Source organism: Mytilus edulis, chromosome 5 (assembly GCF_963676685.1).
Source record: "Mytilus edulis chromosome 5, xbMytEdul2.2, whole genome shotgun sequence".
Classification (NCBI taxonomy): domain Eukaryota; kingdom Metazoa; phylum Mollusca; class Bivalvia; order Mytilida; family Mytilidae; genus Mytilus; species Mytilus edulis.
In genome coordinates, this window is record NC_092348.1 from 20,538,158 (window position 1) to 20,554,748 (window position 16,591).

General features: G+C 30.7%; 1 protein-coding gene across 1 annotated transcript in view; it reads right to left on the bottom strand.

Annotated features, from left to right (window-relative positions):
* Window positions 1–5,784: 5,784 nt before the first annotated feature.
* Window positions 5,785–16,591, bottom strand: part of LOC139522317 (uncharacterized) — a gene marked incomplete in the record, with an annotated part of 23,295 nt that continues 12,488 nt past the window's right edge. Inside the window, 2 exon segments of the mRNA XM_071315857.1 lie at window positions 5,785–5,943; window positions 10,911–11,117. Coding sequence (XP_071171958.1) covers window positions 5,909–5,943; window positions 10,911–11,117 — 242 coding nt within the window.

Here is a 16,591-nt window from a genome sequence, read left to right on the forward strand (position 1 = left end):
CTAGAGGGACAATCAAATGTACAAGTAAAAAATATTTTGCAATTCGCTAGACCAACAGACAAAACAATAGTTCACAAAACCCTACACAATAAACTAAGGTCATCTCCGGGCCTCCGGAAGGGAAAGCAGTTCCACATGTGGCACTTGTCTACCTGTTCATGTTTTGTAATTACTTTATTTTTCTTATTTTCTTTGTTTTTCTTTTATAAAGAACATAATATTTTGAGACTAGATAAGTATAAAAAAATATAGTCGTAATTTTATTTTTAAACATTTACATGTTGTTAACCTTATTAAACATTTTACACAAGGTAGGGGACAATCATGAATTACGAATAAATAGATACATAATTTATAAAAAAAAATAGGAAATCATTGACCAATTGTGAATAACTCATTAAAAAATGCAATTATTTCCGAATGAAAAATGAAAACCTCGTTTAAAGGAACAAGATGTAGAAGGGTAAAAACCAGTATCCAATCATATAGAAATTGAGCTAAACTACTATTTAGAATTGTTTCTGATTCTTTATAAAAAAAAATGACTTACAAAAGCAGCTTTACTCTTTGTAGAACTATAGTGAACTTTGGAAATTGAAGGTAAATGTAAATAAAAAAATGTTTTTTCAAAGGGTAGACCGTTATCAAATACTAGTATAGAATTTAAATATAATAATAAGGTTTTAGAAATTGTAAATGAGCTTACGTAACTTGGTGTTATTTTTTCTAGAACAGGAAGTTTTTCGAAAGCAAAAAAGGCGCAAACAGAAAAAGCCACACACGCTATGTACGATGTTATCCACAAAGGTCGAAAACATAATTCATCTATAGAATTGTCAAGCCTATTCTTTTGTATGGAAGTGAAGTTTGGGAAGTCGGCAATAATTCTGTTATTGAACGGGTCCACCTTAGACTCTGTAAAATTTTGTTAAATGTAAAAAAGTCAAAGCCAGATTTCATTATTTATGGAGAAGTTGGAAGATATCCTTTGGAAATTGATATAAAATTGCGGAATTTAGATTAGTGTTCAAAACTTATGTGTGGAAAGCAAGAAAAACTTCCTGCTATTTTGTATAAATCTGCATATAAAAAGTATGGGATAAGTATTTCATGGCTAAATAATATAAAATCTATTATATATAGTTGTGGACTGTCTTATGTTTGGAATGCACAGTACTTTGTCAATAATACATGGTTATATCATAAGGGTAAAGTTAGTGTTGTAGACCAATTTAAACAAACTTGGCACCCTATCGTATTAGAATCACCAAAAGCTATTTAAAAGTATCGTCTATTCAAAGATAATGCTGAAAGATAAAACTATTTTAAGGTCCTGAATGATAAAAATATTATTACTTTTTGTAGATTCAGGATACTCAGTCATAAACTTCCTATTGCAACTGGAAGGTGGAAAAATGATAAAATCGAAATTGTAAACTATGCAATTCAGGAGATATGGGTGATGAATTCCACTATATTTTTTTAAATGTTCGAAATTTAATCATGAAAGAGAAGAAAAAAAATTGAAATCATATTATCTAAATAAACCAAACATGTTGAAATTTCATGATTTGATGAATACTAGAAATATCAGTATGATAAATCAGACTGATTAATAAACAGCTTGACTCTTAGGGAAACATTGTTCAATAACTTTTATATAATATCGTATACATACATAACGTGTTTTTATATTACATGTAGCTGGAATTTTTTCCAGTTATAGATCATACATTTGCATCTATTCTGACTATATGTTATATTATTAAAGTTTATAATGGATTTTGGTTTATGAGAATAAAGATATATACAAGCAAACATTGAAAACTGTATAGAGTGTGGCGCTCATATTCGCCGTGGACACAATTTCGCCGTTTTATGATTTTGAGGTGTAAAAACTTCAAAGGATGGTTGAAATTGAATAAATATGCCGGTAAATTATATTTTTATAACAAATATGATTATTTGAAAATGAGACCAAATTTCGGCACTAACCGCAACGGACCGAAAAACGGACAACGATTTTCAGCCAATTTCCTGAATGAAAAAAACGATTTCAAAGAAGTATTTCTTTAGTAATTCTTTGACTGATTGCCCTACATTTCAGTGTTTTACACCTTTCAAATGTCTGCTATTCATTTTTAATGAAATTTATTTGATAAATATTGTTTAAATAGATGTGTAACAAACTGACAACGGCGAATATGTGTCCCACGTTGACAAAACATCAGGAAAGGAGTAGGTTCGGTAAGACCCCTTTTTGGCCCCAAATTATAGCAGTTTTACAAAAGTGTGAAAATGTAATCTTTCAGCTATTTATTGGAGAGTAGAATGCTTCTGCTACATAAATACGGGCTGTTTTTGACAATACAATGCACATATATCAGGTACTAGCATCCTTAAGTCGTGCTAAATTGCTAAAATCTTCACAATTTCAGCATTTCAGTTAAATTTTAGACGGTTTCCGTCTTAAATGAAAGTGGCCGCATTCGTGTTCATCCATATTATTGAAATGTAAGTTGTATTTGATGATAATACATAACATATATAAAGGTTAAGGATGAACACGGATGCGGCCACTTTCTTTTTTGACAAAAAACATCTGAAAAGTGACGTTTTTTGGCATATTTGATAGATTTTTCATATTTAAGCTTGAATCCGAGCGTTTTTAATGACTGATTCAGATAAAACCTTTCACATAAAATAATCGAATCGATTGAAATAGACACTTAAGTGTTTAAAAAGAGTCTAAAATCCTTCGTTAGATGAACCTGAAATTTGAGGCCAAAATCGGCCCTTACCGGACCTACTCCTTTCAAACACCCTTTAATCCAACATTTCAAATAATTTTCTCAAAACAAACACGTTTTAAAGCTAAAAATGTTTTGCATTTGAAGTTATCTTCATATAGAAATATCAGTATACTTCAAAAACATAAAGACCTGAACATAAACTAAAGAAAACATGGAAAGATATTGTGAAAATGAGCACCCCACTCTACATTTATAAAAATTGTAATATGGGTACAGTATAAAAAGATGCTATGTAAGAAGAACACAGTGTATTTATATCTGGAAGAAATAGAAAACAACTTATTTCATACTTAATTCTAGAACAAATATTTGCATGTGTGAAAAGCCGAAAGTGAATGAAGAGATGAACAATATCATATATTATTAAAATGTATATAGAAATCTCAGAGTGTTTTAAAGGAAAACTAGCTATATATAGTTTGCAACGTTTATTATCAAAATCATTTGACTGGAAAATAGTAAACTTATCACCATATGAAAATGAAATAAAATGATACAGAATTAGTAATTGAACTATTAAATGTTTTGTATACGAAAACAATCAAAGGCGTAACAAAATACTGCACTGATGATTCAATACTAAAATTAATAAAAGATCAACAAATAATCTATAAGAAATCATAAATATATTGTAAAAATAGACAATTTTACCTAAATGCGTGAAAATAAAATTTAAAGTACATGCTGTAACAAGATAAAAAAAAGACTCTTATGTGTTGTAAAATATTATAAAAATTATGAATAAAATTTGATAAACATGTGATGTAAAAAAAAAGCGCACAAACCATACGTTACTCACAAATCTTAAAGTTTTTGTTCCCCATAACTTATCTTAGCTGTATTTGGCACACATTTTTGGAATTTTGGATCCTCAACGCTCTTCAACATTGTACTTGTTTGGCTATATAAATATTTTGTTATGAGCGTCACTGATGAATCTTATATAGACGAAACGCGCGTCTGGCGTACTAAATTATAATCCTGGTACCTTTGATAACAACACGCATAACTACATGCCAATTTATATAAAATATTTATACGTATTGTAACAAAACCAATCGTCAATACATCTTTCTTGTCATAATAAAATGCACAAACACACAAAAAAAAAAAAAAAAAAATCTGCAGTGGAGAATATACAAAAAAAATGTTATGTGATAAGGCCCGTTTGTTTAGTTTAATATGATTCTTTGCCAAAAAAGTTCATTAATGTTTCGTGTCCCTGTCCATTATCGCTAAAACGGAAAAAAATAAATCACCAGAAGTACGTGATCTTCAAAGATGTCAATATTGTTAAAACCATTACCTTACTACTTATTTTCTACAAACAATGATTTTTGACTAAAAATGAAATTGTTCTTTTATTCCAATTTAACTGGAATTCAGTGAAAATAAGAATCTACAATAAGGTTTGCTCAATAGGAGATTGTTAAGGATGTACACCTCTAGGAAGGCAAAAATTTCTAGAAACTTTTTTTCTTAACCTGAATTTTTTGGTTTATATGACAGTAAACAAATAATTGGCGAAGAAAACATTATATGGTAGTACACTTCTTTTTTTTTGCTACGACCCTTTGGAGATACCCAATTTTGATGATATTCCAATTTTCCATCAAATTATACCTAATTTTGGTCTATTATCGTAATAAAAAATCACAGTTCCTCCAGAATTAACTTTTTTTCATACTTTCAATAAAGACGAAGTGGACCAATCTGAATAAATTTAACTTAAAATTTTTTTTAGGTAGGTGTTAATATAAGAAAGTTTTATCATATTTTGATGCTTTTTCGTGTCAAATTTACCATGCTGTCAATTTGGTAAATTTGTGACATTTGTCAGTTTAAGAACAAAATGCATATTATTTCAACTTTTTTGTTATACATGATTGAAAAAAATAAATATATAAGAAATTTGAAAAGACAAAAATGATATGGGATGTACATGATTCTTATAAAATCATTTTTGTATACCTCAACCATTTTCTCAAAATTTTGTCTAAAAAGACTGACTTGATTGGTTGTAAAATTTAAAGACTGCATTACTCAAAAACTATTCATTGTAAATACACATTTTTTTTTCACAGAGTTATGTTTGATAATAATAATTTCAAAACTCAACATTGATATTTTTCACCTGTATTACATATTTTTGAAATTAATTCAAGAACGAGATTTCAGAGAGACTGAAACGTCAGGAGAATACATCCTTAATCTCTACAATTTTATTTAACGAAATTGTACGTACGACAAAAGTATCCTCTATCATTTACAATACTTATCATTAAATGATTGCAATTAGAAAAAATGTCAAAATAGGCACAACTAATCATGATGAAAATGTAAAATCTAATCATATTTCCTGATAGCAAACAAATGTGCACTAACACTCATCAAAATTGTCTGAAAGTTTAAAACTAAAAAAAGATGGCAAGAAAGACAAATTGCAAACAAGGAAAAAATAAAAATAAAAATCAGCAATTCAAAATATATGTGTAAATCAAATGGTTGAACTAGTCATTTGAATTGTCCCTATGTTATATTTCTTCAAAATAGTAGAATAATTTGGCTATTAGTTGATGATTGAATCTGTGTCTTAACGTTCTATTAGTTAGGGTCCAAATTGATCGAGTCCTTCAATTAAATCATTTTGTAAAATTTCTAGATACAGTTTCTTATAACTTAATTTGTAAAGAATTTCAAATACATTTTTATTAAATTAAACAACTTTATACATATAAATATTTAAGTGAACTTTAATGTTGAAACAAAAACAATTTGGTTTAGTTAATAATATATGAAATCAATATTAAAACATTTGCATCATCATGGAAAAACAATAAAGGCGAACATTTATTCTTAAAACTCGAATATAAGGGCAGATTATTTTAACACTATTGAAAAACTTTACATGGAGCATCAATAAATAATATTTTGAAGTACTTTTGGCATATTAAAAAAAACAAAAAAAAACTTTGCTATTGAAGTTTTATTCAAATTGTTTTGATTCAATTTAAGTATAAAAACAATCACAGCTTATTCATTCCATGGTTTCTGTTTTCCTATCTACTTCTTTATTGTACACCCCAAGTTGGTATTTATGAAGAGCCTTTCAATACGTCAACATCTGAAACTGAAGCAGAAAAAAAGAATAAATATAACAGTATACTGATGTTTTAGTATCTACTCTGTATTTGACAAATAGACATTATTTTGCGCCTCCTACAATCTAATTAAAAACCTATCTCTTATCGCTCCCTTTTTCTGATGTCCTACAAGATACTGAAAACGAACTTTTTGTATATTTTAAAATATTTTGTTATTGTATGCAGATGATTCAATACTACTTGCTGAACCTAACCATGATTTACAATGTATTTTGGACGAATTCAGAGTATTGTAAACAATGAAGATTGAAAAAATAAAACAAAAATTGGGATATTTTCGAAAGGTTGAATACCTCGAAACTTGATATTTCATATAGATGAAAATGAAATTGAGATAGTCAGTAGCTATAAACATCTTGGTATTATATTTTCTAGAAGTGGCTCGTTTCTTTCCACCAAAAAATATATACGTGACCAGGCGATTATAGCAATGTATGATGTAATAAATAAATCCAGATTAAATAACTTGTCGATCGAGTGTCAACTAGATATGTTTGAGAAGACTATTGTTCCTATATTAATATATTGGTGTGAGATGTGGGGATTCAAAAATTTAGGTAGTCTTGAAATAGTTCATTTGCGTTTTTGCAAACATATATTACGGTAAAAAAATTCAACCCCCCAATTTTATGATCTATGGGGAATTGGGAAGATACCCTATTTCAGTTAGAGCCATGTCACGTATGATTAGCTTCTGGTTTCGCAAGAAGGAGAAGAGAGTAAAATATCCTGTTTATTATATAAGCTGTTACATGCGAATCTCAATAACTATGATTGTGAAAGTAAAAGGTACTTATATTTAAAGAACTTTTTTTATGACTGTGCAATGTCAAATATATGACAAAGTTAAAACTTATTTCAGAAAAGTAGGGTTGTATTAGGTGTTCAGCAACGATTAAGAGACCAGTTCATTCAGGAATGGTAAACATAAATGAACAATCGCCTAAGGTGCTGTGTTATAGATTGTAAAAAAATCTTTTTAAATTTGAAGACTATTTATCAATACTACAATCTAATTTTTTAAGAAAAATCTTATGTAAATTTAATGTGGGAAAAACTGTTTATCCATTGAGACGGGAAGGTGGCGCATCATTCCAAGATCCGAAAAATTGTGTCACCTTTGCGTCTCAGCTGACATTGGTGATGAATACCATTATATCATGCCATGTAATTGTTTCAAATACGAAAGAAGCAAATACCTACCACAATATTGTGATAAAAATATAAATGTTAATAAATTCAAACAAGTATGTTCAAAACAAAATATTGATGAGCTTGAGAAACTATATAGATTTATCAAATGTATTTCTGTGGAAGTATATCCTCCTGGTTTAAAACAACGGTATGTTTCTATATCTTTGTGTAAATATTTTTCATGTTAATTTGTTTTTTCACAGATGCGATAACTTATATTTGTTATTTTTGTTATATCTTCTCTGTAACAATGTTTTTGGCTTATGAGAATAAAGATCATTCATTCATTCATTCATTCATTCATTCATTCATTCATTCATTCATTCATTCAGAGATTGATTTATAATTAGTTTGCTTTTCCTTTGTTCCCTGTTTTCTTTCTTGTTCACACTATACGAACTTCATATACAGAAGTGTGCTCCTTACACAGAAACTACTCAAACAAAGTTACGAGGAGGACAGATTAAAAATGACACTCCGTAAATTTTACGGATACCATCACAAATTGGTTGATCCATACGATGTGTCTTTGACCAAACTAGCTAAGGACATTTTTACCACATGTTAGATTGTGGTTTGTCATTACGTCATCTAATCTTTTAAAACCGAACGTGACATATTCCCGATTGTGACTGTTTTGCTGACTGTGAATTAGCATTACTGTAAGACGTGTTACCGGACTTTTCTATTCCAAATGCATGTATTTAGTTTTGATGTTATATTTGTTATTTTCATCGGATTTTGTAAAATGTCTTGACGTCTTTTCTATTACATTCATGTGTTATGGTAAAGAAAATTAATCACCGCCTTCATTTATTAGATTTAATTTGGTTCAACGTAATTTGTACGTTGTTTTACTTTTGTAGTTAGATTCAAAATAAACCGGACATAGCTATATAATATAGTTAATTGTCTAATTGCTACCTCAGTTTGAGATTAATTAGTATAGCAATTTTCATTGTTATTAAATGTAATATCAGTATTTAGTTCAAATATAATCTTACATCAATCCTAATTCTATCTTTTTTTTGAGATTAGTTTTAGTCGTTCAAATGTGACGTAACTTTTTTTGTGTGCTGTTTTAGAATTTCAAATGTGACGTCATTTTTTTGTGCCTTATTACCATTTCGTATGTGACGTCAGTTTTTTTTTACTTTTTGCGTTGAGGCCTTGACTAGCTCGGGTGTGTTTTTTTTGTGTGTTGGTTTATGTAATGAATCCGGATTTTGTTTTCTGTAATTAGTTAATACTTCAGTTTTGTCATGTATATCTTTGATATAGTCATTTTATAAAATTTACTGTTTGCAAAAGTATTAATTGTTCTAAATAATAAGGATGTTTTTATCCCAAGCAGAAAAGCAAAGCCGTATTTGGCACAACCTTTTTTGAACTTTTGATCCTCAGTGCTGTACAACTTTGTACTTGTTTTGACTTTTGAACTTTTGTATGTCTGGTGTGGACGAAACGGACTTCTGGTGTATTAAATTCTGAACCTGGTGCCTTGTGTTAGCTATTATTCGTGTGTTTCTTTGTTTAATATGTTCTCCTATTTATTTGTATTGTAATCCTGTAATGTTAATATGTTAATGTTATATTTAACATTGCCAGTAAAGCAAAACCAGGTTCAACCCACCATTTTTTTTCTTTTTAAAAAATGTCCTGTACCAAGTCAGGAATATGGCCATTGTTATATTATAGTTCTTTTGTGTGTGTTACATTTTAACGTTGTGTCGTTTGTTTTCTCTTATATTTGATTGTGAATTCACATTACTATAAGACCCCAAATTCATGTCTTTGGTTTTAATGTTATATTTGTTATTCTCATCGGATTTTGTCTGATGCTTAGTTCGTTTCTGTGTGTGTTACATTTTAATGTTGTGTCGTTGTTCTCCTCTTATATTTAATGCGTTTCCCTCAGTTTTAGTTTGTTATCCCGATTCAGTTTTTTTGCCCCATCGATTTACGAGTTTTGAAAAGCGGTATGCTACTGTTGCCTTTATCTAATATGACGTTGATTGGAATTGCGACGTGAGTTGAATTTTAAACAACGCCGAAGATCACAATGAACAGTTGTCTTGGTTCTACTTCCAAAGATATTTGCTAAAATCTTTCTCAAAGTATGTTTACATGTTTCTGTTCTTTTTTATTTGTTTCGTAAAATGGTTGATTTTCTACAACGTTTTTACAAATGCTTCATGCATAACAGTTAAATGTGTCTGCTTAAAATAGTCCAACTAACTTAGAAGACATGTACTTGGTTAAAACTAAAATTTTCTTAATGTATGATGCACATGTTTGTAAACGTCACATAGGTCGGGTCATAAATCACTTATCCAAGACTTTGCTATTGACAATAATTCATAAAAATATGCCGAAATGTTATTGTTGACATACAATCAAGTATTAAAACAAATTTATATCTGGTTGACCACATCAATAAACCTATTATTTTGTATGGCTCAGAATATGGGGATGTTCAAAACTGACTCTGCATCTTGTAAAAAAGACTTAATATATATCAACTAAATGATTGACCTTGCTCCTTCTTTATCTAGGCTTTGGATCCTATTTTCTGAATCATTACACAAAACAAAGTCATCATCTGTGCTTGTTTATTTCACTTATACATGTATTACCAATAATTTTATTAAATTCGTCTTGAATTTTTGTTGAGCTAGATGCAGTTTAATTTTCCTCTGTAAATGGATTTCATATACATCTATTTTTTAAATTTAAAGAGCCTTACGTTAATAACGTAGATGGTCGCTCAGATAACGTATCAGTTGATTTTCGTTTGCATGCTGTTCTCAACATATGGCTTTATAGTTTGATGATAAGTTTCATGCATAAGATATTATTCCCCCCTCTCAAATTGCTGTACAAGATTTAGTCTATTGAAGGAGAGAATCGATTAAAAACGTTTCTTATATGAAATAGCGATAATGTCGTATATGAACGTGTATTCCTCTAAAAATACGGTAACATTTAACACGACAATATCGCTTAATCGTATCTGAAATGTTTTTATCGATTCACTTCTTCCATAGACTAAAATTCATCTGTAAATAGCCAAACATGTGTGATACAGGTAAAGATATATACAGGTAAACGTAGTGCAGTGTGATTCTATTGATTGGCGCAAGTAATTCAATCAGAAAAATAGAAAGTGGCGCAATGAATACCTTTTAAAAACTGTAATTTGTGCAAATTGATTCTGCCCCTATAATAAAACAAGACAACAATGTTCTATAAATAATAATCAGTTAATGTTTAATTAAAGAAGAAATATGTATTAAGAAGTATAATATATAGATATAAGGAAAAAATAAAATACGAAATCATTAAAAATCATTGAAAAAAAAGTCTATCGATTAGCACTGATTTTTATCTTGCATAATTTCATAAAAATACAAAAGTAAATTTCGAATTCAGATTTTAATACCCTAAAACAAGATAAAATAAAATTTACTCAAGATTAGTATTAAATTAAAATAGATCAGATATAATTAAGAAGTAGATAATATTTAACACTATTTTTTTTAACAATTGTATGCATGTCACAAATGCGACACTAAGCATTCCTAAGCTCTTGAGTAAAAACAGCATGGTTTTTCTACCAAAACAACTTCAAATTTGAAAAAAAAAGACGAAAAGCATTCACATCATATGAGCATTATGAATGGTACCACAGGAAACGTAATGTATAGTGTCAGATTTCGTAAACAATTAGAATACTTACTATTTGTACAAAGAGGAGAAGAAAAATTAATAGACGGACGTGATTTCAATCTCGGTATTGTTTTTTTTACTCGGGCTCTATTGATCAGTTCATCAGAAGCAAGCTTTTCTGCGTAGTTTTTATCAAATAGTTTAGCGTAATTAACCATATTGATAACGTCTTTTTCTTTCTGTGCTGGTCCATATAATCGGACTGTCATACTTTGACCTAAATCAAAAATAAAGTGCTATATTTTATATATAACTTACATTTACTGCTTTTTGGCTATCTAAGTTTCTTATATGTTTAGTTTTGCAAAATGTATTATTACTTTCTTGAAACGTCGTACAAGTCAGATACAAAATAAAAGTAACAAAAAACACAGGCCGGAAACAACCTGCCGTATAGTTTTTCTGAACTTGTACTACTCGTGCAGAAAAACTATCCGGCAATGGTGTTACCGGCCTGTTTCTTTGTTACCTTTGTATAGTATCTAATACATAGAAAAAACCTTTAAAACAGCTTTATAGCTACATGTAATCTAATTCTATCATATAATGATATATTAAATTTAAATTGTGTTATAACTCGACTAAATAAAGGGCAACATATAACACTAAGGAGTCAGGAGCCGCCTACCCTTCAGAAACCCTACATTTTTTTCGGTTTTCAAATGTTCAGTTTATTATGTGTTTACATGTGTATTATGTGTTGTTTGTTTGGCTGTTGTTATTCGGTTTAGGAAATTTCATTTGGACAATAGTGTTTTTTTTTTTCTAGAACCGATGGGATTCCTTGTCATCCCTTAGTAGATATAACAAGATATTAAAATAAACCATTATAGGTCAAAGTATGGTCTTCAACACGGAAACTGGACTCATACCCAACAGAAAGCTATAAAGGGCCCCAAAAATTACTAGTGTGAAACCATTGAAACGGGCTAATATATAGATATAAAACGAGAAACGAAAAAAACACTTATCCCAACCACATCAACAAACGACAGCCACTGAACATCAAAATCCTGAATTAGGACAGGTGCAAACAATTGCAGCGGGTTTAAACGTTTTAATGGTACCAAACCTTCATCCTTATCTGCAATTATAGTGAAACATCAAAACATAGAAAGACACACTTTAAATATCAATTGAAATGGATTGACTCCATTAAAAGACATATTAAATAGGTTATTTATAATGTGTATCGGAGTTGCAATGACGACACTGAAGTGCGATGGTCACGCTGATAGGCGATGGTCCGTTCGTTGTGGTGCGATGGTCTATATGTTCCCTATTTACAGGTTCAACCTTAATATCATATCTTCTTCCTTATTTTCTCTGCATGTAGACATTATCATGCAGCCACTGTTTGTTTGAAGTTTATTCATCTAAATTTTATTCAAAGTTATACGTTTACCGTAATATTATAATGCACGGAGTATGTCTGCGGACCTACATGTTTTAATACAATACCATGCTCTATTGTACGTAAAGAAAACGTCTGTGACTTTGATATGAATACAGCGTCTTGAACGATTATATGAAAGACCCTTATGTTCGTCAAAGCCTATCTCAAAAGAATAAACTACTCCATACGCGTTGCAGTTATGACCGGAAATGCATTGACTATTTATCATTTCTGTTGGAATACAAAATTTTGATGATATACCGCCACGATTGCTCTTCAGTCTGATCAAACCACCTTTCAGCGTGACAATTGCAGTTCAGACTCCTAAATCACTTCGATGCCAGTCCTTTTACTATATATAAAAAAGAAGATGTGGTATGATTGCCAATGAGACAACTGTCCACAAGAGACCAAAATGACACAGACATTAACAACTATAGATCACCGTACGGCCTTCAACAATGAGCTAAGCCCATACCGCATAGTCAGCTATAAAAGGCCCCGATATGACAATGTAAAACAATTCAAACGAGAAAACTAACGGCCTTATATGTATATATATATATATAAAAAACAATTAACGAAAAACAAATAGGTAACACATAAACAAACGACAACCACTGAATTACAGGCTCCTGACTTGGGACAGTGATATAACAGTACAACATAAGAACGAGCTATAAAAATAAGTTGAAAGGTATGTATATTTATCCCAAGAGTATTTTCAGTCCAATTGTCATTACTTCTACATGAAATGGCAATGATAATTTCCATTGTAGACAAAACTGTGAGTTATTATGGAACATTGGAAATGATTAATAGGTTGCTTTTTTTTTCTCAAAATAGTTATTCTATATTCTATTTTGATTATTATATATATACTGTTTTCATCATTTAGAAAAATAAATATAATAAAGATATCTTCACTTTCAACGTACACGATCTCAGGAGTTTTTATAGGTAACATGTTTTAGTAACTGAAATTGATTTTCCGACCTCTCAAATATCCACTTGGTGTTTGATAATATTTTGCAATTTTACAGATTGCAATGAAAACAATTTTTCAAGGATTTGTCAGTTGTTACGAAGAGAATGATTTGTTTTATTGTCTGAAGCATTCTAATTTTTAGTTGTAGTATGTAGCACTTTTTTAATGGGTCTCATTGAGGTCTAAGTGTGATGCGGTTTTGCCGATTTTTTGTAAGCGCGCCACGGGAAAACGGGAAATAAAGTCTATCGGGACACTGGAAATTACTAAAGAATAAGAATTTCTTACGTACATAGTGTAAGCGGGATACATGAATCTGACAAAACAGTAAGCGGGATCCGGGATCAGACCCCCCTTTTTCCTAATGAAACCCTCTATTTAGTCTGTCGTATACCCAATAAAAATATGAAGGGGTAAGGAGAAATGTACATGAGACAATATTGATATCAATACGTGGTAAGAAACAAAACATGAAGCTTTTTTATTGTTGTCCTTCACCTTCAAGTCACCATGAGGCATTCAACGATGTTCAATTTTTCTCATAACTGGAAATAAATTTGAGCAGAATTCATGGTTAAATATCATACAAAGCTACATTTCTATTTTTATGACTGTTTGTTGTTGATACTTTTAAATTTCACCAAAACCGAATAGAAATGTAAACATTACGTCTGGGATTTTCAACCTTTACTGAGAGAAATAATTTGACATTCGTTTGTTTTAAGAATTTTATATGTTTTGTCAAACGAAGTTCGGGAAGGGATATAGTGTTTTTCTGTCCGTCACAAATTAAAGACTAACTTTCTGCGGAAGTAAAATTCATAGTTTTTCAGATTTTATTCATAGATGCGTCTTGAATAACCAATGGGGTCCTGATAAAAAGAAGGTAATATTGACCTACATTTCACAAATGAGTGACTGATTTAAGTCTGCGTTAGAGTCCATATCTGAGATACATCTCATAGAGATATATTTTGTCTGTAGATGCGTCAGTGATAGTCAGAAAAGAGGGACGAAAGATACCAGAGGTACAGGCAAACTCATAAATCGAAAATAAACTGACAAGTCTGGCTAAAAATGGCTAAAGAATAAGCAACACGAACCCTACAAAAAACTAGGGGTGATCTCAGATGCTCCGGAAGGGTAAGCAGATCCTGCTCCACCCGTCGTGTTGCTTATGTTATAACAAATCCGATACATTGTTTAACTCGGTAGGTCACATTCATGAAAGAAGTAAATGAGGTGAAAGCCTGTGTTTAAGTCCATATCTGAGATGAGGAATACAAATATTTTGTCAGTAGATGCAACTTTGATAGTCACGAGTTTCAAAATCAAACTGCACAATTAAGTTATATTTTATAGCATTATCTTAACTAATTGGATTGGACCAGGTCTAGCAATCGAGGATTAAAGTCAACCCAATAAACATATATACAGATTGTTAATATAATGATTTGCACTTTTTTACACCAACAACCTCCATATTTCTGGCCCAAACATTTGTTGCGTGCACCAATTTACTCTCTTGTTCAAAACAGTTAGATGTATCGATCCACAGGCATATGGATTGGATGGCCGTAGTCGTATTTTGAACAGCATTTCGGAAGTGTTTAATTTTGGCGGCACTAAAGAGTCTTATGGATCATACTGGCTTTCATCAAACTTATCACGTGAACCAACTTTGAAAAATGGTTTATCACTATGTGCTTTGACTTGACCACACAAAAAAATGAGTTAATTTGTTTAAAAATTTAAACGCACAACGAGGGAAACTTGGATTCTATAGCTTGATTGCATCTACATACGGAGTATATATCTCCCAATTGATACGATATTACCGGGCTCGTGTTTCGTATCATGATTTCCTTGATAGAGGATTGCTATTAACAAGGAAACTTTTAAACCAAGAGTTCCAAATGGTGAAGTTGAAATAATCCCTTCATAAATTTTACGGACGCCATCACGAGTTGGTTTACCGTTATGGAATAACCGTTTCACAGATGATATCGGATATGTTCCTTATGTCGTAACTACAATATCCTTCCCTTTTCACGAATTTGACCAACCGAATTAGACTATTTACTGGATTTGTAATAATATAAGCAACACGACGGATGCCACATGTTGAGCAGGATTTGATTACACTTCCAGAGCACCTGAGATCAACCCAGTGTTTGGTGGGGTTTGTGTTGCTTAGTCTTTAGTTTTCTATGTTGTTTCTTTTGTACAATTATTTGTCTGTTTGTCTTTTATTTTTAGCCATTGCGTTGTCAGTTTATTTTCAACCTAAGAGTTTGACTGTCCCTCTGGTATCTTTTGTCCCTCTTTTAAATTTTAATGAAACATTGACAGAATTTTTTAACTAATTTAGTATGTTAATTTACTGATATCAATAAAATTGGATAATTTGTACATATGAGAAATATATGAAGTAAAATTATTTTATGTATTCTTATTCTGCAGGCTTACGTTTATGTCATTAAGTGACTTGGTAAAATTGAACCATTTTGGCTACTAAAAGCGAATTATTATTTCACTATTTCACTTTCATTTATGACTGAACAAAAAAAAACATCTTTAGATTTTTTTTATATTTCTCGCAGCTAGTGTTCCGGTAACACGAATGAACTATCAAATAAACGATGAAGAAAATATTATTGAGGTTAATGGCATGTATTGTAAAAATCAGAAAGATATTTTTATTTTCAAATTTTGTACAAGTTGAAGCAATATTTTGTACATGTTATAATTTGTATTTTTGCACTGTACAAATTATACCATGTACAAAGATTTTGCTAATGCATTCAAAATAAGTGATATGAATTTTTAACTGGTAAACCATAAGTGATAGAGACTTAAGGGTCTGTTGATTTGAGGTCCTTGTTCCAAAGAATAAAAAACTAGGTTATGGTCAAACGTCAAGACCAAATTCTAAATTTTTACTTTTCTTTGTTACAATATCTCCTCTGTCACTTTTTAAGATATTCATAAAAGAACTAGTGCAAAGTGTTTGCCTGATTGTGATTAAAAAAGAGGGACGAAAGATCCCAGAGGGACAGTCAAACTCATAAATCGAAAATGAACTGACAACGGTATGCCTAAAAAATGAAAAGGACAAACAGACAACACATAGGACACAATACTCAACATAGAAAACTAAAGAATAAACAACACGAACCCCATCAAAAACTAGGGGTGATCTCAGGTGCTCCGGAAGGGTAAGCAGATATAGCTCCACATTGTGGCACCCGTCGTGTTGCTTATGAGATATCAAATCCGATAAATTGTCTAATTCGGTAGGTCGCAT